The sequence below is a fragment of the Podarcis raffonei genome, chromosome 4, assembly GCF_027172205.1.
Source record: "Podarcis raffonei isolate rPodRaf1 chromosome 4, rPodRaf1.pri, whole genome shotgun sequence".
Classification (NCBI taxonomy): domain Eukaryota; kingdom Metazoa; phylum Chordata; class Lepidosauria; order Squamata; family Lacertidae; genus Podarcis; species Podarcis raffonei.
In genome coordinates, this window is record NC_070605.1 from 72,440,715 (window position 1) to 72,464,903 (window position 24,189).

At 40.7% G+C, this 24,189-nt stretch overlaps 2 protein-coding genes across 5 annotated transcripts in view; both read left to right on the forward strand.

Annotated features, from left to right (window-relative positions):
- The window catches only part of ZBED1 (zinc finger BED-type containing 1), a 38,692-nt gene extending 34,885 nt beyond the window's left edge, over positions 1-3,807 (forward strand). For all 4 annotated transcript variants that reach the window (XM_053387287.1, XM_053387284.1, XM_053387285.1 and 1 more), the window contains one exon: positions 1,427-3,807. In XM_053387287.1, coding sequence (XP_053243262.1) covers positions 1,437-3,566 — 2,130 coding nt within the window. In that variant the 5' untranslated portion in view covers positions 1,427-1,436 and the 3' untranslated portion in view covers positions 3,567-3,807. The remainder of the gene's footprint in view (positions 1-1,426) is intronic.
- Positions 1-24,189, forward strand: part of DHRSX (dehydrogenase/reductase X-linked) — a 101,313-nt gene that overhangs the window by 4,673 nt on the left and 72,451 nt on the right. The window contains exon 2 of the mRNA XM_053387296.1: positions 19,456-19,563. Within this exon, the coding sequence (XP_053243271.1) occupies positions 19,456-19,563 (108 nt within the window). The remainder of the gene's footprint in view (positions 1-19,455; positions 19,564-24,189) is intronic.

A 24,189-nucleotide genomic window follows, 5' to 3' on the forward strand; every position in this document is an offset into this window, starting at 1 on the left:
AGGTGTCTACAGCTTACAAGACTGAACAGGGCAAGCCACTTTTCTTGCTTGCTGATCTTTTAAATTGGCTTTCTTGTTCAGCTGTGGAGCAACTGCAGTGGTGGTTCTGCCTCCACTAGTTATGTGCAGCTTCTGCCCTATTTATTCAAGATTTTAAGTTGCATTAAACACAGCGTAACATTTGTTTACATATAATCTGGGGGGAAACCTAACTCCATTGACCTAAACTGGGTCCCACTCAATAAATATTCTTTTAAATTATTTGCAAGAGGATGTTGAAATCGAAAGTTACAAACAGTTTGGGTTGCTATAAAATTTGGTAATGTCTGGGGCTGTACAAGTGCTTAATCCTACCTTGTAAATAAATTCACAACATTTTTAAAGCCCACAAAAATGTCTACCGGGCTGCCTGTACAGCCACACATACCTATTTTAATTAACTGTAGTGCACTGATAACCTCAAAGGGAGAGAGAGAAAAGACAACAGTCAACTAATTTACAAAAGCTCCCGTTGAGGCAATTCTTAATCACACAATTGACTGCCCACAGCGAGTATGTACAAACCTGAATTAATTAGGGCTTAAATATTGTCAAGAACTGAGATACTCACTTGCCATGGTGTCTTTCCTCCCATTGGTAAGTGTCATGAATTCCTGACCACCTGTGCTTGGATACAGGGAGGAGAGTTCCTGCAATTACACTGTGCTTTGAAATTGTTAACAGGTCTTATAGAGGTCAGCATGACATAGGTCAGCCTGCTTCTCCTTGGGTCCTCAGCTGGTGATAGACTGCACCTCTCATAACTACTGACCATTGGCTAAATTGGCTTGGGGTAATGAGACATTTGCAGTCCAACAACATCTGGGACCCAGAGTTGAAGAACACGGAGCAACTCTTACTATCTTCTTAGGCAGAGAACAAGGCAGGAAATCATCCTTGACATTTTGCTGTGCTTTGGAAGTGCTCAGAGTGCCATCAGAAACAAGGCCATGCTGGGAGATAAGCTTCCCCTCCTGCAGAGTTGGAGGAAGGAGCATATTTGTGGCAACCCAATTTTTGGTCAGCTGTCAAGGCCATCCAAAATGTTTTGTTCCCTTAGTGTTTTGTCTGCTGAAATGGCATAAGTTGCTTGCGGTAAGGAGAGGAATGCAAGCTAAAACTGAGACCTTTACACTGAGACATTGGCTCTAGTTCCACATACCATGTAACTTTTAGTTTTGGACAAGTCTTCTGTCAACACCCTGAATTTGTCATATGGTGTCCAGATACGTAGGCTGTGGTGTGTCCTACTTGCAGAGTGGGAGCCACCCTCAAACGTATTCAAATAATACTAAGTATATTGTGCTTGTTCACAAAAGCACTGATTTCTCATATTTGATCAGACCTACGCTTTCTCATTTTATGTTTGTTTGCTGCCTTTTATCAGGTGCTCATTAATGAGTGAAGAACCAAAAGGTTGGGACTGTGGCCAAGAAGCAATGGAGAATAAAAGTTTGGAAACTTCCCCGTCAGACCTAAAGTTAGTGGCCCACCCAAGAGCAAAGAGCAAAGTGTGGAAGTACTTTGGCTTTGATACCAATGCGGAAGGATGTATAATGCAGTGGAAGAAAATCTACTGCCGCATTTGCATGGCACAGATAGCCTATTCGGGAAACACGTCCAACCTCTCTTACCACCTTGAAAAGAATCATCCAGACGAGTTTTGCGAGTTTGTGAAAAGCAACACTGAGCAAATGAGGGAGGCCTTTGCCACGGCGTTTTCAAAACTGAAGCCAGAATCGTCTCAGCAGGCTGTTCAGGACACCTTAATTATGAAGGCAGGTCACAGTTACGAGAATAAAAAGCACCAAGAGCTAACATTGGCAGTGATTAGCTTAATATGTGAAGGGTTATATCCTCCTTCCATTGTAGATGAGCCAACCTTCAAGAATCTTTTAAGAACGGCCGACCCCAGATATGAACTTCCTTGTAGAAAGTATTTCTGCACAAAAGCAATTCCTGAAAAATATATGGCTGTCAGGGATGTTGTGCTAAAAGAGCTGACTGATATCCCGTGGTGCGGCATATCCTCTGACATGTGGAGAAGCGGGAACCAGAACAGATCCTACGTAACGCTGTCAGTTCATTTTCTCAGTAGCGGCGCTTCCAGCTGCCTGGCTGTTAATTCCCGGTGTTTAAAAACATTTGAAGTGCCCGAGGAAAACACCGCAGAGACAATTACGCGAGTACTTTATGAGATATTCATTGAATGGGGAATCAATACAAAAGTTTTTGGTGCTACAACAGATTATGGGAAAGACATTGTGAAAGCTTGCTCTCTTCTCGACATTCCAGTGCACATGCCTTGCTTAGGGCAAACTTTTAATGCAGGCATACAGCGAGCTTTTCAGCTTCCGAAGCTGTGTGCTTTCCTGTCGAGGTGTCGGAAGCTGGTGGAATATTTTCAGCAGTCTTCAGTAGCCATGTGCATGTTGAGCGAGAAGCAGAAGCAGCAGAACACTCCGCCCTGCATGCTTGTGAGCGATCGTGTTTCCTGGTGGGGAAGCACTCTTGCCATGCTGCAGCGACTCAAGGAGCAGCAGTTCGTCATTGCCGCAGTTCTTGTGGAGGACAGCAATAATCACCACCTGATGCTGGAAGCCAATGAGTGGAATACAATTGAAGGCTTGGTGGACTTGCTCCAGCCGTTCAAGCAGGTTGCCGAAATGATGTCTGCTTCCAAATACCCAACAATAAGTATGGTGAAACCTCTCCTTCACATGCTCCTGAACACAACACTAAACATCAAAGAAAATGACTTGAAAGAAATCAGTATGGCAAAGGAAGTGATAGCCAAAGAATTGTCCACAACATACCAGCATGCGCCCGATATAGACATGTTTCTCAACGTTGCAACTTTCCTGGACCCCAGGTACAAGAAACTTCCATTTCTTTCAGCATTTGAGAGACAGCAGGTTGAAAACAGAGTAGTAGAGGACGCAAAAAGTCTCCTAGAGGAAGAAAAGGAGAACACATTGAGGCCTGAAGAAAAGTTTTTTGCATTGTCTGAAGAGCCACCAGTGAAAAAAATGGCAATTTCCTCTATCCCTCCTCCTACTAGTGCCATCAATAACATGCTTGCAGAGATATTTTGCCAGACAGGGGGTGCTGAAGACCAAGAGGAGTGGCATGCTCAGATTATTGAGGAGCTGAGTAATTTCAAATCCCAGAAAGTTCTTGGACTAAATGAAGATCCTCTCAAGTGGTGGTCTGACAGGCTAGCTTTATTTCCTGTTTTGCCAAAGGTACTTCAGAAATACTGGTGTATTGTGGCCACAAGGGTTTTCCCTGAACGTCTCTTTGGTTCCTCTGCAAACATTGTTAGTGCTAAGAGAAATCGGTTAGCCCCGGCTCATGTAGATGAACAAATCTTTTTGTATGAGAACTCTCGCAATGGGTCAGAAGCTGAGCCAGAGGAAGAAGATGAAGGTGAATGGGGCTTGGATCAGGAGCACATCACTAGTCTAAGTGACACCACAAATGTAAACAGCAGTTTCTTTAATATGCGAGACAGTGGCTTCATGTAGAAGGAACACTTAATGCTACATTTTCAGAGAAAAGGGTGTTTGTTTTAAGCTGCCATTACCAAAAAATAGTTTCACAAGAAGATAGTGTTGTAAATACCAAATGCTTGTAACATAGCTTTGTTTTATGTGTGTGTGTTGTCTTAAATCTTGAGTGCAACATGTGACTCCAAAACACAGAAGTAGGCTTGAGTTATTGAATTCAAATCCATATTCAGGCAAAACTTTTAAACATGTTAAATGTTCTCTGTTGTTGTAATTATTGTTACTATTACTATTATTTATTGAATTTAGAGCCTGCCCTTCTATCTGATGGAGCTCAGGGCAGCAAACATATCCGTAGTAAAACAATATTTATTTATTTTTTAAAAAGAAAAACAGCTAACATAACAACATTCAAAAAATTTACAGGTAAATTTACAGTTACAGGTAAAAAGGTTTTTTCTTCCAGGGATCCCAGGGTTGCAAAGAACAGTATCTGGGTAAACAGGAACATGGATCAAGGCAGCTTGGATAGCTCAGTTGGTTAGAGTGTGGTGCTGATAACGCCAAGGTTGCAAGTTTGATCCCCATATGGGACAGCTGCATATTCCTGCATTGCAGGGGTTGGACTAGGTGATCCTCAGGATCCCTTCCAACTCTACATTCTATGCTTTTCAGATTCCTTCTGAAAGTCAGTAATGATGGAGACAGACCCACCTCACCAGAAAGAACAATTTCTCAAATGGGAAACTACTACTGAAAAGGCCCTGTTGTAGGTCAACACCAACTAGGCAGCCCCATTGTAGAATCTGATGTGGTTGATCCTCAAGAAGGTGTTTATTTAGGTAATTGGGGCCCAAGCCATTTACGGGTTTATATACTGGCACTAACAGCTTGAAATGGGTCTGGTAACTCACTGGAAACCAGCAGCACTTTCAGGACCAGTGATGTTCTGTGTCACTTACTAGCCTAGCAGTCATGTTCTACAGCAGTCCAGACAGGTTACTAGAGCATAGGCAATTGAAGCCAGACTGTCCTAGTCCAAGAGTGGCTGTAGCTTGTGAATCAGCCTAAGCTGGACATCAGCACTCCTATCCATAAGAGTCTCTTTAAAGTTGGTGATGTTTCTAAATCCAGGAATACTTTCAGACTACAAGCCTGTTCCTTCAGAGGCAGTGCAGTTCCTCCTAGAACAGGCCACACTCCTAATTTCTGGACATGGGAACCACCACACACAGTATCTCAATTTTACCAGTTTATTGCTGAGCAACAATCTCATAGTAGAAGAAGAAGAAGGAGAAGGAGAAGGAGAAGGAGAAGAAGAAGGAGAAGGAGAAGAAGAAGGAGAAGAAGAAGGAGAAGGAGAAGAAGAAGAAGAAGAAGAGGAGGAGGAGGAGTTGTTTGGATTTGATATCCCACCTTTCACTCCCCTTCAGGAGTCTCAAAGCAGCTAACATTCTCCTTTCCCTTCCTCCCCCACAACAAACACTCTGTGAGGTGAGTGGGGCTGAGAGACTTCAGAGAAGTGTGACTGGCCCAAGGTCACCCAGCAGCTGCATGTGGAGGAGCGGAGACGCGAACCCGGTTCCCCAGATTACGAGACTACCGCTCTTAACCACTACACCACACTGGCTCTCCAGTACTATCTACTATGAGGAGATTGTTGCTCAGCAATAAACTGGTAAAATTTACTACCCTACCCTACAGGTAGTGGAACCACTGAATATAGTACTTCCAACTCCCAGCTCATGGTCAGTGGTGTCAAAAGTTGCTAAGGGGTGAAGGTGAAACAACACAGTCACCATCCCCATCTCTCTCCTGATAAAGGTAATCAAGGCTATTCTTGTGTCCAAACCAGATCTGAAACCAGATTGGAATGGATATAGATAATTTGCTTCTGCTTGCTGGCCACTACCCTCTTGGTCAACTTACCTGGGAAGGGAATATTGAGATACTGTAGATTTTCTAAAACCTTTAGAACCAGGTAGGATCTATTAAAGAAGAGTCAAACCTCTACCTATTTTAAGGTGGTGGGATTAACTTCTTCCCACAGTGAGGCCTTCTTTTAGGAATAGGACACACAAGTAAAAATTGTAACTTCTAAGCAATTATTCAGCCCTTCTGCTACAGAGAGAAGTAACATGTTGAATGGTCAAGCCTAATAGATGGTTTAACTTCATTGCAGAGCTAATTTGCTGTAGGGATTTGAAGTCTTAAAAGCTTTGATCTGAACGTCCTCAAGTGTTTAAATATTTAAAGTTTTCAAGGTAAGATCAGAACACCAAGGGTTTTTTGGGGTTGTTTTTTTAAAAGAACCTAATTTAATGGATTGCTTCAAATGTTACTCTCCCCAATAGATTAGTTTCTGTGTTGGAAGCAATATGTGTCCTCTAATATGTTAAATCAAAGATGCTCATGCTTCCATTCTTTTTTGCCCTGATGGATTGTAGTAGAGTCCTGAAACATGTACCTGAATGTGCCCTCAGAGAAAGTGTAGCATGAAATGACTCATTAAGATTTGCTGTACAGATTTGTTGTATTGCTGACAGTCACAGTAAAATATAATGGATCATGAAGTTTGCACATACACAGAAATGTTGAGCATTGTGAATTAAGGAGATGCTTGTTTAATGTCTTCTCCAGTGAACACGTTTAGGATCGGGTGACAACCTGATTCTTCACCTCACTTTCTCCCATGAAATAAGAGTCAGTCAGTATAACACGCCAACATTGCCAGATTGACTGGTTGGCCAGTGAATGTTGGTCATGATTCAACACAAAATTCAATATAGAATTCAACATGTTTAGGCTTAGCGATTTCAGTGGACTTCAGTATGTTTACCTCTTCGCTGAATAGTTTCCTTTGTATAATATAGTACCCTCATTAAAGGTAAATTAGAGCTCCAATGGAGGCTATATATTTTATGAAATTAAAGGCTTTATTTTTTTTACCAAAGGGCATGCAGGAATGAAACAAGTTTTAACTTGTGCTTGTAAAAATCCTGGCTGGAGGGAGTGGATGTTACTCTTACCTCCTGCTTCAGACTCCCAAGTTCTGGTTCTGGAATACAATTTTTGCCATGCCTGAACTTGCAATTGCCCTCTTCTGTAACTCTTCTGATTGAAATTCAGGGAGAATTTTTCAAATATTTTGGAGCTTTATGTTCTCTTTCATACATGTCTAAATGTTGGCTGGATAGAGATGTCATGTTTTACATTATTTAATGTTATAATATTTAATGTTATAAGAATGGGCTTCAGTGTGCCTTGGGGTCACACACACTCATTCCCTTTCCTACTTTATGTGTGAAGTGTGGAGATTGAAAGCTTTCACTTTTGGTTTCAAATAAACTGCAGTTTCTTATTTTGTCTGAACTTCAAAAGCTGTCTTTCATTCCAACTCTTGCTAGTTTGAAGTAAACCAGAATCAAACTGATTTCAGATGGTTTTGTTTGCTATCCGGAGGAAGGATGAACCACACATTCCTGAGGTTGGATGTAATGGGAAACTGGTTTATTCAAAACAAAATAGATGCTTTCAGTGTTCTCCCATAGGTGTGAAGGAGGAGAAGGAATGAGTAAGTGCATGAGTTCAAGTGGCTCAATCTCAACCATAGTTTTAATGTAATGTCTAAATTTGGCCAATGGTTCTTATCATTACTATTGAAGCAAAAATTGTCTTGTTTTGGTCAAAACAGTATGGCTTTAATTTGAGGATACTGATATGTCTAATGCACATGTACGCTTAATGAGCTTAATTTTATACCACTGTTATTATAAAATTTAAGTTGGAAATGGTCTGATGGTCCTTTTTGCTGAATAGAACATAATATTTATATTGTGATGATTTAATGTGACTGACAATTGTTTGACCTACAGATGGTTCTTTTAGAGCACTTCTTGGTAAAACTGGTGTACATAAATACATCATTTTGTTTGTATGCCGTCTTTCCATAGGTAAAACCATGCTCAAGGCAGCTTGCAACATGAATATTACAAACACAACAAAAGTAGTCATAAACAACAAATAAAACATGAAACAGTACCCATCCAAATTGAAACAATTTGCACATAACTCATAATAAGATCTAAAATAAAGATACAAATAATAAGAATATCAATAACAGCAACAACCTCCCTGCAACAAAAACCCCTAAACAATACCCCAACCCAAGAGTCTGTTCAGCAGCCTCAGCTTTTGTGGTTGGAGTCACTCAGGTCGAAAAAGGCCAGCAAGGCAGGAAGCAAGTGTTCCAGGACTCACAGCCAATATGGTGTATGGTGTGAAGTGTAACCATTCATGATAACCTGGTTCCATACAGGTCTGTTTCATGTTTGTCACTTCCTGTTGAGAAACCAGTTAAATGAATTGGCCCTAGTTCTTACCATGCTGTAATATGTGGGTAGTAAAACTGTGTCCACAAAGTATCACAAGTCTAATTTTATGTGGCCGATGATACCTCCTGAAGCTGCCCCATTTCATTCTTCCCTCTCATGGACAGAATATATAGGTAAGATAAGATCTATAGCTTGCTGTGCCAGTTCAGTATCACAGAATTTGATGCAGCTTCAGCACAGGAGAGAGATTTTGACCACATGACTATTTAGACAATATGGCATTTCTGCCATATTGGAATTACTAAATACCGCCTGAGATGGCTTAAAACCTTCGATTATTTTGTAGACATAAATATATAACAATGTTCCGTAGTTCTTTTAGAACTAATCTTTTTATTACTAGCTCTAGTCATATTAAGAAGAGATGAGTAGTTCTATTTTTAAAAAGTTTCTTAAGGATATTGCCAGTGCACTACATTCTCTAGTGCAGTGGTTCTTAAATGTCTCTGGGCCAAACTTTTTAGAATAAAAAATTACTGGCTCCATTTATTGTTGGAAAACAAAAACAAAGAAACAACTCCTAGCAGTGCTTGATTTTGAAGGAACATCCACATTCTGCAAATTTTGATACTATACTACACTGAAATATTTAAATGTTACTTTGATTGTCCTTGAATCTTGCCCCTATGCTTGCCATTGTCTCCAATGTGGTACACCACACCCTTTGAGAACCACTGCTCTTGTGCTTCCCGGGCTTCTCTATATAGCACAAAAAGCAAGACAGAAGAGTTATGATATTCTATATACCCACGCAAATATTCAAATATGTTGTTGGTTTCTTTGTTGACAGTGAACCTTCATGTTCTGTAGTATACCTCCTATACATGAATTTAATTCAATCAATGCAGAAGGCACTTATTTTTAAACCACTATAGTACAGAAGCACCCATTATTGTTTGGCTTTACTTATGTAGGGCGTACAGGACATACAGGGCATAAATTTATGTGTGTATCAGCCATGTACAGCTCATGTACAGATCAGTTGAACCTTCTGACACAGCCTGCTGAATATGCAGTCATAGCTTGGGCATTTTTCAATATACCATAGCTTGGCAAATCCCATTTTGGAGCATAGTTTCTAGAAAGTGATCGAAAGCAATATGTCAAAATATTTTGAACTAATAAGCAATTTAACCCATACTGTTCCCACCCCCTTCTGATTCTCAGCTGTTGCGGTGTTGATCAGCTAAAGTCATCAAGGAAGTACCCCATAAAATGGCGATATTAATCTGATTTGAACTTGCTGAATTTTAAATCCATGGAAGCTCAAGATGAAATTTAAACAGCAAATAAGACTTATGCTGTCGTAAGCTATATTTGTTCCACTACACCTAAATACAGTAATCAACTTCTACCTACTATCAATGTTATTCCAGCTACTATGACTGAAAACATGAAATGGTTGCTTATGCCTTTCCCATATCCTGTATTCTGGCCCAGGAAGTAAATTTTGTCAGAGCTGTGGTTGAACTGAAGGTCTTTTCCTTTCACACAGCTGACTTCCTTTGGAGCTGGTGCTAGGTGTCATTGGAAGATCGGAAACAGTCTTATATAGAGGTCTGGTCCATGTAGCCATACACTATTTATTGATGAGCTAATACGAGTCAAAGGCTTTGTTCCAACCTGGCTATCAGAAATTACTTAATTGGAGATGCTGGAGACTCAACCTTTATGCTTTATGTCAAAGCATATGCTCATCCACTGAGCTTAGCCCCTTCAAAAGTTGTATTTCAAAAATTGTAAAAAGAAAACAAAACCCAAAACAAAACAAAAATTGTTTCTACTTGCAAAGCTAATTCTGTCTTGTCTTCCTTGCCTTGTATTTTCAAGTGCTTCAAACTCTTCTTTTTTCTAAGTTCAGAAAAGGATTTGATTTCATTACCTAAAGAGTTGTTTCTAGAGTTCTTGGCGTGGAAGGGGCATAAATGTGACTTTTCAAAGTGAAATGGAGCATTTGAGGATAGAGATGGATAGAATGGGTTTAAGTATAGACATTCCACTTGGCCTCATACAATGCATTTCTGGCTTTAAATTTTTTTGGTATCCAAAATAAAATTGTACATGGTTGAAATGACATGTTACTGTGATCAAAACCATTGTAAGTCCTTTCTGTTGTGTGTGATTTATTTGATGTCTTAAGCTCAGACTTAATAAACCCACAGAAAATTTTTCCTGTAATTTTTCAAACAAACAATGTTCATTAACATGTTTCTGGAGCTTCCTGATTGAACTATTCCATATTCAAATTCATGTATTCAGACTAGGTGTGTTAATGGTTTCCCAATGGGGAATCAACTTAAAATATTTCTAAGTAGTACCACTTCCTCTTTCACTGCTCATTGCGCCAGTAAATGTGCTGACTTCTTTGTGTCTATATAAAATGTACTGTCCTATGTGAGGGCACAAGCTTCTGTTCCAGATTTCCATCCTACTTGAGTTCAGAGTGGTCTTCCATGGAAAAAGCAACATTCTGGAAATACTTCATCTCATGTTGTGGGCATATGTTTTCCTGGCTCTGTACCCCACTGGAGTAGTAGTTTGTTCAGAATACAGTTCCGTTACAGCCCAAGGGTTTGCAGCTGATTTTCTTCTTGCCAAAGGACCTCTACATGAACATGATGTGTCTTGCAGGCACAGGTCTGCAAGAAATGTGTGTATGTTTCAGCCAACAAAAGCCTCTCTGTGATGTGTACCTATATCAAAACATTCTCTAAAATATATACAGTGGTACCTCGGGTTACAAACACCTCTGGTTACAAACACTTTGGGTTACAGACTCTGCTAACCCGGAAGTAGTACCTCGGGTTAAGAACTTTACCTCAGGATGAGAACAGAAATCACAATCCTGCGGTGCAGCGGCAGTGGGAGGCCCCATTAGCTAAAGTGGTACCTCGAGTTAAGAACGGTTTCAGGTTAAGAACGGACCTCCGGAATGAATTAAGTTCGTAACCAGAGGTACCACTGTACTTGAATTTTCTACATGTTCTACAAAGAACTATGAATTTATACCCTGATCTTGAAAGATGTGTGCTTTCCCAGACTGCACTGCCCTTAATGCTGCCCACTACACATGAATTTGAAGTGGAGTATCAAAAACATTTTGTGATATTGCAGGAGGAGAGGTGACTGAGTAAAAATACCAAACAAGCTGGCAAGGGCGACAGGGATGGGACCCTGGAATTTCTGAACCAATTTATAAGCTTTAGCAACTCTTTGGAACTTGTGTTAGGTTTAGCAAATATGCTACAGATGCTAGTAACATGAAACACCCTGTCCCTCCCTGCTTTGAGCCATCGTAGTTTCCTGTCTTTTATATAACTTGTAAAGAAGCTCACCTTGGCACATATTGTAGGGACTGATCTCTTCATTTTGTGTTGTTTGGCCCCTTGAATAGTTAGGAGACGGTTTCATAAGTATGGATCAACCTTCCAACTGGGGTCTGCTGAGTAGAAGTCAGGGGAGTGATGAGTGCACCAAAATTCTTGACTCTAAAGTGCGAAGATATGAAGTGATGTAAATTAGGGAAGCCTGCTGTGTACATACAGCACATAATCAGTCCTTCAGTCTGTCATCAATATATGAAATGAGCCTGATTTTTGAAATTCTAAAAATGCAGCTTTGGAAATTCATTCCATCAGAGAACAAGGTAAAGGTAAAGGGACCCCTGACCATTAGGTCCAGTCGTGACCAACTCTGGGGTTGCGGCGCTCATCTCGCTTTATGGGCCGAGGGAGCCGGCATACAGCTTCCGGGTCATGTGGTCAGCATGACTGAGCCGCTTCTGCCGAACCAGAGTAGCGCACGGAAATGCCATTTACCTTCCCGCTGGAGCGGTACCTATTTATCTACTTGCACTTTGACGTGCTTTCGAACTGCTAGGTTGGCAGGAGCAGGGACCGAGCAACAGGAGCTCACCCTGTCACGGGGATTCGAACCGCCAACCTTCTGATCGGCAAGCCCTAGGCTCTGTGGTTTAACCCACAGCGGCATAAATACAGTCTATATTATATTAAGTATATTAACAATGGAAACTAAAAACCCAAGGGTTTCCTGGTATTTTATTGTGTATTACATCCTTGTGCTTTTAATTACAAAAAGGGGAATTTCCCCAGCCCTGTCATGGGGTATGCATGTTGCTGAACTACAGTACCATCATCCCTGGCTATTGACTATGCTGGTGGAGGTTGATAGAAATTGGTTGCAGGTCTTTCCCCTGCCCTACAATATACAGAAGAGCTGCTTTCCATTAGTTTCCCTGTTGTTCAGTACAAATTGAAATTAGAATAGCAGTATTATAATATTAACATCTTTTAAAATGATTTCTTTTAGTAAAATTGAAAATACTGTTGGGAACTATTATTAAAATAGGAAGCAGTATCCTCTCATAATGCTGTGGTTGGCGTTCAGTGCTAGTGGCTGTTAAATCTTATAATAGATAACGGGTGTGATGCTAAGCTGTCAGGAACTGGTTGGACGCAAAGGAATGGTGGGGGGGAACCTGCTGTGTGACCTCCAAGGGAAGAAGGCTCAGAGCCCAGGGACTGGTTGGTGGGACAAGTGGAGTGGAAAAGAGAGAAAAGACTGGGAGGAGGTGTCGGAAGCTGAGAAGTTAGCAGGGCTTCGTGAGCTGGGAGAGTCTGTGACAGAGAGCAGTCTAGAATCAGACATAAGCTGAAATGGGAGGAGGAAGGCTAAGAGGCAGAGATGAGTTAGATTTGTGAAGAGGCACAGGTGTTTCTCCTTCCTGCTGTGACAAGCTACTGATCCCCCTGGTCTCCCAGAACCAGGAGAGTCATAAAGTGGGAGGGGCAAAGACAGGCAGACAGGCACAGTCTCCAACTGCTCGGAAAACACTATGGAGAGAAGATGGGAGGCGGGAACCTTTAGTCTTGGCAACTGCTTCATGGGTGCAAGACCTGAGTTGCTGTGCTCATTAGGCCTGACACTCCTGTGCAGATCCTATTTTGCTAATAAAGAGTTAACTCCAGCTTGCTCAATGTGATGTACTGCTGGTTTGCTCCTGCCATAAGATCAGTGATCCCATTGAAACAGTGCCCCTGGTGCCTGCTAATAGAAAGGAGGGGGTGATTTTTGCCAATTCCTCCTCCCTCCGCTGCAAAAGAATATTGACTCTAAATATTGAAAAGCCTCCCCCCATTTTGGGGGGTTAGCAGGAGCCTCCACTAGATCAAATGCTTTTATCTTTGTGGATGGGCATCTTTGGATCCAGCCCAGTGAATATTTGTTGAGTGAGTGAAGACTACATACAAAATTTACATTAGGGAACAGTTTGAAGGCAAAGTGACATTATTGTGTTATGGTGCAGGGTTTGATTCTGACTAAGGGTGGTGTCCATCTTAGCAATTCTACTAGCACAACCACTTTGTGCTGTGCAGTGGGACTTCCACTCCACATGCCCTTAATCTGCTCTAGGTGTTTTGAGGAACCCCAGAACGTATTTAGAGAGTGTTGGGGCAAAGTGAAGGGTTCTGTTACACTTTCAAAAGTGCTTATGCTAGTAGAAGTGTTTCGTTGGATAGCTCCCAAAGTGAGTTGCACTCAAACCCCATTGAAAACAATGTAGAGAGTTAACAAGCTCCAATGAAACCAATGGGATTTATTAGCAACACCCTGTGGCTATAAAATTATTGACTAAACACTGATATTTGAAGGTTATCTCCCCCACCCATAAACCAGCTCTTTTTCCTTTCCCTGCACACATTTGTTATATCAAACTTCTGATTTGTGTTTTAATGAAGGTTCACTTCCAAGTGAACTTAATCTTGATTTCTTTTTCATTCTTTCACTTTTGGAATATAATTAAAGTAGCTCTAAACTGATTGTCCAGTTCAGAAGTGAAATGATTGCCTTATCTTCAAGGGTCAAGAACTTCCAGCAGCGTCCAATCACTTTATCAGCAGTCATCTAACTCGTGGTGTTATCTGACTTTTTTAACAAAAGGCCTCATTTTCAGGGTACTTGGAAGTCCTGCTGGCTTTTTCAAGATGAGGATGAAGCACACACTACCTGTTAACAGATTTTCTCTTGATTATTACTTTGCATGTCTAAGGGCTAAGACATGGTGAACTTTACATGGATTATGATGTAGCAGGTGATGAGTATTCATTGCTGGTAACTGAAATTCTAAGAATTTAGAAGGCTGACTGAAGTTGGCATATTTCCCACCTCCCCCCACCCCAGAATTGTCAAATAGGGATTCCTGCAAACTATATTTGGGTTTTCTCTTTCTGGAAGGGAATTCTGGTTGAGCGTTTGAGCTTTCGCCATGTTCAGCAGATGAACAATTTCCAAGGTTTTGCTGTGTTAATTGTTTCTATTCATGTTGCTTACTCAATGTTACGTTGGTTACAAAGGCAGTACAGCAGAGCTTTCCAAACTCTGTGCCACGACATGTCAGTGTGTCGGCTGCGGTGTGTAGGTGTGTTATGTGAACACTCTCTGTGCTCCTCCTCGGACTGAGAAGGGAGTGGGCAGCCTGCTGGTTTGCTAATAAAACTGAATTACTGTGTCGCGAAATGATGCATGCCTAAAAAGTGTGTCACCAACATGAAAAGCTTGGAAAGCTCAGCAATACAGTGAATTGAGTTGGGGTGTGTCAAAAGAAACCTGTTGACTCAAACAGGTATTGCAGTGAATAACTACTATTATTTTCAAAGCAGCTAAACATTTTTCGGCAGCGTACAGAGATTTTTTTAAAAAAACAAAAACAAGGCAAGCTCATAATCTAATAGAAGCAATACAGAAGGAATAAGGGATGGGAACAGAAGATGAATACAAGCAAATGCAGCTACCAGTTCTAAAAAATTACATAATTGCTGTTCCAGTGACTAGCTGGTGAGGAAAGAGGAGACGGCAGTTGGTCACAGCCTCCTCTCTCCTTGATACACACATACTTTGGAGTGGGCTCCTTGCAGATTTTGTCTCAATTCTGAGTGGTGATGTTAATCTGTAAGCTGGACAGCTGTCCTCTTAACAGCAGTGTGCAGTTTATAGGGAACAATTAAGGGATGAAAATTCTTCTATATCAGCAACCAGACTAGCATGCAACCAGAGACCAAATTGCTGCTTTGCTGTAAACTTTAGTGTACCTATCTACCCTCTGATGCAGCCAGATGGAAATAGCTGTTGAAGGAAATGGGTTCTGGGAGAAGAAAAGCCAGTTCAGAGAACAGGTTTCTCAGTGGCAATCAGTCATAATAACTAAAAACGGGACCTCTTATTATAGGCAGCATACGTCTGATTATCACATGCTGAGACAAAACCAGGGATGGCTATTTCTAGCACGGCCCGGTTGGGATTGTTCATGGGGCGTATAACTGGGTATTGCTGAAGGCAGAATGTTTGACTAGATGGACTTTTGGTGTCATCAAGCAATGCAGTTCTAATCGGTGGTTGTCAGCTGGAAGTGCCTTCTCCCCTTTCTCTCCTAGGAAGTGGGCGTACACCTGCTACCATCAGCCTGAGCACAGCTGGCTGGGGGACTTAAGACTGACATGACGGCTTGTTTGGGGAGCAGGGCGATGCGAAACTGCAAGGGATTTGTGGGTGGAACAGTGTACGTGCTTACTGCTGTTTTCATTTTTTTAGTCAGCTGGGAAGTGGCTGACCTAGCCAGCTGAGGAAACACACACACACACACACACACACACAGAGCTGCATTTACTGGTTTACTGTATTTTCTAACACACACACCCATACCTTATTTGCATGTTGAAGCGAATCTGTGATTCAGCAGAGTTCTTGTTTCAAACCATGGACTTATTGCTTCTTATATTGCCAAATCATTCTGCAATGCGAAGTAAATAAAAATTGACTGTTTTATGGAATGAAGCTGGCTTATAGAATGTGTAATGAGGCCTATTATTGTTATGCTTTTATGGTGTTATGGTGTAATTCCAGGCTAATGAAAAAGAGGGAAGCAAAATTGTTCATGTGTATGTATGTATTGTATGTATGTACCAACAATTATGAAACAGGGCAGTTGTGACCATGAGTTGTGCCTTTCTTAAAACCAACAATTGTGCCCCAGAGAGCAATGATATTTCGGATATTTATCAGATAGCCAAAGGTACTTTCCTGTTTGGCCTATCCATCAACAAATACACAACTACATGGGAAATGAAAGTAACCTCAATAACAAGCTGAATTCAGGAGTCTTAGCTCCAAAACCCATGATAACTGGAAGAAATATTTAACTCTACAATTACCAGCTACTATACCCAGTACTGGCATTCAGACCCTGGAGAGTTGACAAAGGGTGAACATTAGCCAGCCCTGGTATAGACAGTGGGGAGAATGTGATAGGTAGGTGAATTGAACCTGCAAGGGAAGTTCTTGATCATTGCCATGGTTTTATTTCAAACCTCTTTCAGACTATTTTGGCTGAATTGTGACTTCAGGAAGGTAAGACTTATAGAATTTAGCTTTGCTCAGAGTTGGAATATAAAAAACCCCCCAAGCCAGCTGCTGATGCTCCATCAATTTTGGAGCAATACAGTTCCTTTAAGTGTATGCAGGAAGCTGCTTGGAGAATTTCTTCTGTTGTTTTGCTCCTTGTATGTCAAAAATGCCAGCAGCCCTCTTTCACTTTCTTGTTCCTCTGATCTTTTGTGCTGTCGTCTAATGCAACCCATTTTATCTGTTGTTTCAGGGCTGCTCTTGTCTGACATTACAAAGATTTCTCCCAGCTGTTTCCCCTTCCCTTGTTTCATCCTTGCCTTCAAAGGCTATATTGCTTTTTGTTGTGTACACCTGTTTGTTCAATGAGATCAGAGTCCCTCCCCCACAGAATTTAGTACAATTTATGATTTTAAACCAGTAGTATTACCAATAAAATGTATGTAGGTCTTTTTTTCTTTTAACATGTTGGCCAGTTTTTTCCCATGTGTGCATGAAGCTTGTGTGTGTGTGTGTATAATCTTTACAAAACTATAAAATGCTTACAATGATCGGTAACCCAAACCATGGACTTATTGCTTCTTATATTGCCAAATCATTCTGCAATGCGAAGTAAATAAAAATTGACTGTTTTATGGAATGAAGCTGGCTTATAGAATGTGTAATGAGGCCTATTATTGTTATGCTTTTATGGTGTTATGGTGTAATTCCAGGCTAATGAAAAAGAGGGAAGCAAAATTGTTCATGTGTATATATGTATTGTATATATGTACCAACCTAGCAGTTCGAAAGCACGTCAAAGTGCAAGTAGATAAATAGGTACTGCTCCTGTGGGAAGGTAAACGGCGTTTCCGTGCGTTGCTCTGGTTCGCCAGAAGCGGCTTAGTCATGCTGGCCACATGACCTGGAAGCTGTATGCCAGCTCCCTTGGCCAATAAAGCGAGATTAGCGCCGCAACCGCAGAGTCGGCCACGAGTGGACCTAATGGTCAGGGGTCCCTTTACCCTTTACCTTTATGTATGTACTGTATGGTGCTTAAATAGGATATTAATTTCTAAATCAGTATTAACCTTCCAAAACTTAGAAAATATTTTAAATTATTTATGTTTTATTTATTAGTTTGTAAACTTTTTATACTGCCTTTTCTCCTCAGATCTCAAAGCAATGTAGATGGCAGTTACCTTATATTATTAGCATAACAATACTGTGAGGAAATTTAAGGCATTCAGTTAGATTCATGGTTTACAGTACTTAGAATGTGAACTTTGGTTTTGCACATTTACACCCAGCTTTGTGTGGACAGGTGGAGTCCCCCCAGTCCCAGGCGACCCCTGAGTGGAATAATGACTCAAGACAACATGCTATTGGATTAAAATTGGCCATAAGATTCACCTTCTGTTGTGTGGGCAGGGCGGTCCCTCCCCCTACCTGGCTGATCCCCTGGCAACATCTCCCCAGGTGGGACTGGGCAATTGGCTGAGGTAGACAGAGACCTCCAGGTATCCAGCCTGGGGAGGGCGAAGCCAGCCCGTACTACCGGATGCCGAACTGGGATCTGGGGGCTGTGCACGACCACGCAAAAGGTGCCCCTTATTTGATGTGGTCATTCCAGCTGTTACTCATTAGGGCTTCTTTATATTGTCAACCAATATCACCAACAAATTTTGAAGTGATTTCAGCCCTATGCTTAAAGGACAAAGCGTGTGACCCTGCTAATTCTTCTGGACCTCTCACTGGTCCTTGATACTACCAGCCATGGTATTTTGGCCCTAGGCTGTTTTTGCTATGAGGTCCCTCTTGTTCCTCTTTCTTTCTAACATCTACATGAAGCTGCCGTGAGGGGTGCCAAACGTATGCCGATGATTCCCTTCTTTACCTTTTTTTTTTTTTGACATCTGAGTTAAGTGATGTGTCGAAAGTGCTGAAATTGGTAGTGGAATGGATGAAGGACAATAAACTGAAATACAACCCTGAAGAGGAAGACACTGAGTGTAGGCGGTTCATCTACTGGAGGAGACAGTGTTCTTCCTGTTCTGGATGGGATTGCACTCCTCTCCAGGGATCAGTGCTTTGCCTGGATCCAGATTTGTCACTTGAGATCCCTGTGAAAGAATGCCTTTCCTCAGCTAAGGCTGGTGTATCAGGTACAACTCGTCCCAGACTGGGATAAGCTTTGCTAGCCTTCAGATGCTGAGTACTGTAATGTGGCGTTGCCTCTGAAGCTGCAGCTATTTCAAAATAAAGTCGTATTTTCAAGCACAAGTGCTTGGACTTTACCTTTAAAAGCCTGACATGATTTGGGGCTTGAATACTGAAGGATCACTTCCCTTCTCAAAAATGAAGGTGGTTATGTATTGAGGACACTTCTAGTGGTCCTCCACAGAGTTCACCCTCCTGAGGAGCAGTGAGTGGCAAACAGAAAAATGGCCTTCTCAATAGTGGCACCTTAGTTATGGAATTACGTATCTTCTTAGGTAGCCTTGGTTTGGGACTACATTAATTTCTTAGCATCAGGTGCATGTACAAATTAGATGAGCTTAATATATTTATCAGCATACAATTTCCCCATTTTTATAAGTTTTAGTATGTATGATTTTCTTTTGGATTTCTTTTGGCACACATCACCTTTATGAATGTGTTGTAATGAGTGATGCCTAAAATACAATAAAAATAATCTGTATATGAATCTCAGCACTAGGTGGTAACTTGATAATTCTTCCAGACTTTATAAGGTTTTTTTTGAGCTGCTGCTTTTATTGTTTGTTTGTTTAATTATTATTACAGCTGATTTTTCTGCCCTTGTATTTTTTATTGTGATTTCTTTGTAAAGTGCCCTGTAAACATGGATAAAACCACTGTTTTGTGTTTTTAATTTTATATAAGAGGAATATTTTTTTATGTGGTGGTTGGCTGCAGCAACTGTATGCTACTGGCGTTTTTCATTATGATCCATAAAATAATACCTTTGTAACTGCTGCAAGAACAATCGCCACATAACATGAAACGGCTGTAGCTGAGTATTTTGTTACAATGAGTAATGTAAGCATTTTAGTAAAATAGATCTTAACCTGAATTACTTTTCTCTTTTCATGCAGTTTTTCCTCTTCAAAATGGGAATGTTGCCATAGTGACCGGAGGCACTAGAGGAATTGGTTACCATACTGTGAAGTATTTGGCAAGACTTGGCATGCACGTCATAATAGGTACTGTTGGTATTGCAATGATAAAAATATTTATTAACAATGTAATGTCATGTAATTTGATTTAATTATTAGTTACCTTTGCATCACATTATTTGCCCCAGGAGCTCTGAGTAGAATTGCAAGCCTAGCCATCACCCTCATATGTTGGTTCAGTTGAGAGATGATATTGATAACTCATAGTCTCTTCCATAGACATAAAGCAAAGTAAAATTTAGCACCAGCAGTAATGCATTGAAGTTATGGAACGTTGGCCAGGATCCTAGAGGGTTGCAACCAGTAGGGGTTACTTCTTATGCAAAACCGATTCTTTCAACACAGTTTGATTCTCCAGGTGCAAGGTTCTTGCGAGAGCTATTTGGAGAAAATAAATAACAACAATAATTGCTGTGCTTGTAGAAGGTGTTTTTGCAGGTTCTGAAGATATAGATCAGGCATAGGCAAACTCGGCCCTCCAGATGTTTTGGGGCTACAATTCCCATCACCCCGACCACTGGTCCTGTTAGCTAGGGATCATGGGAGTTGTAGTCCCAAAACATCTGGAGGGCTGAGTTTGCCTATGCCTGATATAGATGGAGTCGAAGTGAGTTCCGCTGTTAAAGTAAACGGCACCTTGTGTTCCCTGGTCATTATGGAACAAACGATAAAATTAATGCTATTGTTAATGAAGTTGGTTAAATTGGCCTGTAAACTAAGGATAAAGTTTGGAATTTTTAGTACAGTGGCAACTCTCTGATCTCTGGGTTGTTGGGTTTTTTTGGGGGGGGGTTGGAAGCTCATAAAAAGCATTAAGTTCAATGTTTGTCCAAATTTGAATTACATGTAGCTGAGTTCCATGGTAGCTGTGATTATAATTTGTTTGTTTTTTAAAGCTGAAATGCCATTCATTTGCATTTCACTCTGAATGGCCTTATTTTAGTTCCTTAAAATGTGCCAGTTTGTGTATTTGAAGAAATGGCTAGCCTGACTTCCATGTCTGTTTGGGTTACCTTGTCAGTAGTTAGAAAAATTTCAGTCTGTGACTTGGGTAAACAAAATGTCTCTTCTTTACTTTCTAGGCAGCATTAGGCTTGACAGCCTGTATCATCTGATAGACAATGCAGTGCTTTACATGTCTTCTAAATGTTCTAATATAACTGTCCCTGCACTTCAGGAGATAAAATGTTATTTTTATTACCTTTTCCCTAGCTATGTAACACAGTAAGACTAGAAAGAGTTTGGCATTTCATCTGCACAGGGAGATCCTATGTGACTACGATAAAATATACTTGCCAAGGCTTCGTGCTACAAATAATTATAGGCACACATCTATACTCCTTCTGTTACATAAATAGTAGAGAAGGAATATGGAAAGTTTCCCACCATAATTCCTATCACCAATGAAAAATTAGGATCTGGCAAAATAAACAGTTGTTTATGTTTTACCAAGACAGCATGTTCATAGAAATAATGATTTTGAGATAGGACCCCTGACCATTAGGTCCAGTCGTGACCGACCCTGGTGTTGCGGTGCCCATCTCGCTTTATTGGCCGAAGGAGCCGGCGTACAGCTTCCGGGTCATGTGGCCAGCATGGAGAACCAGAACAGCACACGGAAACGCTGTTTACCTTCCCGCAGGAGCGGTACCTATTTATCTACTTGCACTTTGAGGTGCTTTCGAACTGCTGGGTTGGCAGGAGCAGGGACCAAGCGACGGCAGCTCACCCTGTTGCGGGGATTCGAACCACCAACCTTCTGATTGGCAAGTCCTAGGCTCTGTGGTTTAACCCACAGCGCCACCCGCGTCCCTAATGATTTTGAGATACTGATAACAAATCATCCTGGAAAGTACACTGAGAAAAAGGAAGACCTTTGGCTGGGTTTCTATGCACAGATACAGTTTTGCATAGCTGAGGTTCAGATCATGGAAGATGCTACAGTGATCAGCATTCTGAGTTTCTTGTATGAATTTCAGAATTAAAACAGGGCTCTTAGCTGCCATCCATCGCTTTTTACCATCTGATTGCTTTGAGTAAACCTCTTTACCTTGTCATTTTAGTGTTGATTTATATGTTCAACATTATTTATATTTAGCTTTTATTGTAAAGTGAGTGTTTAATCTCAGCAATTTATGAGCCTTTGAATTGCAATTTCTTTTTGCATCCCTTCACATATACGCTCCACATCAATATTTTCATCCACCACATTTGCAGCAAGCCAACCTGTAACAAAAACGTTTGTTCTTTGGCCTTTCAGAATGGTTGGTTTTCTTCTGCTTCCTTATTTGTGGAGACATTGCTTATGGACAATCCTTACTACTATATTTTTTAGCAATATCTGGGTGAAAACGAAAAGAATTAGTTGCAACCAGTTCTGTGTGCTCAACAGAGCTCTGGGTTTGGTTTTATTTAATAGCAGGCACCTCCACCCCATGGCAAACTGCTTTTGGAATAGTGGGAACTAATTGGAATCCTGGTCTTGTCATGCAGCAAGTCCTAGCTGCTACAAAGAGCTGTGGATCTCTTGTTTACCAATAAGTATGACTGCTGAAGTTCTCCTGACCCCTGCTGCTTCCTGGTGTTAGGGAAGAGCCTGTTGCAAGGTTTTTCTTTTAACCAAGTTTCACAAACTTATTTCAAACTTTGTTTAAGAGGAGAACCCAGGCTGGTATGAACCAAACTGCGCCAGTGTAGGGGGGAAAAAAAGGCTCATCATAGTCAAGGGAAACAAGGGAATTTAGTGGAGAGGGTAAGATAGGGAGTTAAGGGAGTACCTGAGTCCACGGTCCATTCCTGATCTCTTATCTATCGTTAAGTGGCCAATAGCAGAATTTCTGAACTGAACTGCAGAAGCTGTGCAATTACACAGACTTAAATGCACAACAACAGCAGTAACTGAAGAAGCACCAAAACCTTCCCCTTGCAAACTGAAATATGCATGCTTAGTAAGCAATTACTTAATGTGTCTTTCCTTCTCTTGAAATCTGTGGATATATAATCTACCACCCCCTTTATGAGAGGCAATGTTACTCTGCTTGGAGTGTAGAAAGACAATTAAATTAATACAATAATGTTGTTTTTGTTTTAATTACTTATATGTGTTTTTATTCCATATTTTTATCTTGTGAACTGCCCTGAGATCTTTTGATGAAGGGCTGTATATAAATAATAATAATAATAATAATAATAATAATAATAATAATAATAATAATAATATAGAATTTTATGTATTCATTTTAAAATATATATGTCACCTTGAGAGTTTAACTTAACATAATATATTAATATAATAATTTAAAAGTGCAGCTTCAGCAATAATAAAATAAAACAAATTAAAACAAAAATAACAGAGTAAGAAAATACAACAAAATTTCTAGAAGACATGTTTAGAAATATTATTCATCTGGAACTGCATCCATATGGAAGTGCTCGGGTTTTCTTAAAATAATGAATATGCAGCATGAAATATGTTAATATGCAATATGTTGTCCAGATGAAATTAATATTATCAGGACTTAGACAAGACTCTGGAGGCTCTTAATAAGCCTGCTTGCTGTACCGCAGCTGATGGATGAGGAAGAAGATCAGATGAAATTCTTGCAGGGATTATCATAGAAGCTTCCTCCCCCCCCCCCCCGCAGCATAGCTACATCCAGTACTATGGCACACATTGGATTTTAATTCCCTGCTGTAGAAAATCACTTAGGCTGAAAAAGTGAGGAGATTTGATCTCATGCCCATAGCTTCGTTCAATGAGAAGTCCATGGATATGGCAGTTTTACTGGAGGGTTTGTTCGTTGACACTGCATCTATTTTTAGGGATTAGGATCAAACTGAATGTTTCCGCTGTGTAACTCCAAGATTATTTCTATAGTGAAAACAAATACTGTTAAGAGTTATTTTCCCTCTTTCTTTTGTTTAACTTTCTTCCTGCCGCCCCACCCCACTCCACTGTTAAATAAAAAGAGATCAGCCAGGCAGTGCTGATATAATTGAAAAGCTGATCTAATAGATGCAGAGTCAATTGCAGACCAGTGTTCATGTCAGGGGTTTGCAGACAAAAATTGCTGTCTGTGTCTATAACTTTTAAATCCTATAAAGACTGCCCATTTGGAATGGTTACATAAGTTTTTATTTGGGAAGTGTGTGTGTGTGTGGATTGCATAGGAGAATGAAAGCTATTGTGAATGCTAGAAAATTAACCCGTTACAAACTACTTTCAGAAAAAGCACAGGGAAAATGAATGTGTGTGTGTGTGTGATCTTTTTGGTCAGCTTTACATTTACCTATAGGCATTGTTGCACAGCGATCAGGACCTAAGGGATATTCCATAAAATCTGTGGCAACTAAAGAATAATTGTTATGAAAGTGGAGAGACTGTGGAGTTATTAACTAGCTTAGAATAGTTCAAATTAATTTTGAAGGTTTGGCTATAGGCTTTTGTTTTGCGTTTGACATGAAATATAGAATTTGTCCTAAAAATTCAACCTGAACATTCATTTTGATAGCTCACCCTTCAGTGCAGATATTTCTGTTGGGATACTGCCAGGGAGACAAAGTCCATCTGAGCCCCCAAGCCGGCTGCCGGACGATCCATCGATCTCCCGTAGACACGCAGTATCAGCAATTAGCGACACGAAGCCTCAGAAA